Source organism: Artemia sp. Qi Xiang Cuo, chromosome 12 (genome assembly GCF_049724085.1).
Source record: "Artemia sp. Qi Xiang Cuo chromosome 12, ASM4972408v1, whole genome shotgun sequence".
Taxonomy (NCBI): domain Eukaryota; kingdom Metazoa; phylum Arthropoda; class Branchiopoda; order Anostraca; family Artemiidae; genus Artemia; species Artemia sp. Qi Xiang Cuo.
In genome coordinates, this window is record NC_142805.1 from 19,810,165 (window position 1) to 19,811,306 (window position 1,142).

The 1,142-nt window shown below is 45.3% G+C and overlaps 1 protein-coding gene across 1 annotated transcript; it reads right to left on the minus strand.

Annotated features, from left to right (window-relative positions):
- Window positions 1–537: 537 nt before the first annotated feature.
- LOC148945873 (uncharacterized) lies at window positions 538–936 on the minus strand. The gene has a single exon (XM_089097537.1). It carries the CDS (start codon window positions 934–936, stop codon window positions 538–540), a length of 399 nt encoding a protein of 132 aa, XP_088953663.1.
- Between the last annotated feature and the right edge of the window lie 206 nt (window positions 937–1,142).

A 1,142-nucleotide genomic window follows, 5' to 3' on the forward strand; every position in this document is an offset into this window, starting at 1 on the left:
CTCAAAACATAATTTCTATTCTGAAATCAACTACGCTGAACCAAATGGCTATCTCAAAATTTTGATTGGATGTATTTGGGGGAATGATGGGCGTGGGGGCGGCTAGTTGCCCTCCAATCACTTTCAACTATTAAAAACGGCACTAGCCCTTTGAATTTCCAATCGAATGAGCCTTTTTTGAATCTACGACAACGCCTTCTATAAAAAACTTATATGCCTCCAGGGCATAACTTACAACCCTTGCCCTGAAGGCTGCTGGGGAGTGTCCTCCTCAAAAACATAATTTCTATCAGGACATCAACTACGCTGAACAAAATGGCTATCTCAAAATTTTGATTGGATGTGTTTCGGGAAATGGTGGGCGTTGAAGGGATGTTAGTTGTCTCCCAAGCACTTTCGACTATTAAAAAGGGCACAAGTCACTCCAATTTCCAATTGAACGAGCCCTTTTCGAAGTTTCTACGACAGCTTCTTCGATACGAAGTGCCCTGCTCTTACCTTACCTTAGACCTTAGCTCCCCCTGTACCTCCAGAGGCTCACAGGGCGTCCGTTAACAACCACCAGTCCTCCTGCAACTGAGCTGTGGCGTAAACGTCCTCCCACTCTAGTATGAAAGATGCGTGAAGGGCTCTCTTATGCCTCACAAATGTCCTGTGAAGCGGGTGTTTGGGCATTCCTACCCGGCGTATGCCATCTGGTTGCCTCTGGAGGATCATATTTGGTAGCCTCGATCTTGGCATACGGATAACATGGCCAAAATAGCGCCATCTTCGTTGCCTGACTACATCAGCGACATCAGGCTGGTTTGTGTATTGGCGAATTTCCATGTTTGTTATCCTATCCTTCCAGTTAATGTTTTGGATACGTCGAAGACAGTTGTTTTCATACGCAGTGAGTCGTTTTTCCTGCTCAGCTGTGAGTTTTAAACATTCCATCGCGTATGTCAAGATCGAAAGGACGTTGCTTCTGAAAAGGCGAAGTTTTAGCTGAAGTGAGTACTTCGCTGATCTCCAGACTGGTCAAAGTCGTAAGCCCTGCTCTAAAGGAAAAAAATAATAAATGATACATTGTGCCAACATCGTTCTTATATGCCCTCAGGGCATAACTTAAAACCCTTGCCCCGAGGGTTGTGGGGGAGTGT

What these genes read in the sequence shown, in the direction of transcription:
- LOC148945873 (XM_089097537.1), bottom strand. Translation starts at nt 936, where the DNA reads ATGGAATGTTTAAAACTCACAGCTGAGCAGGAAAAACGACTCACTGCG.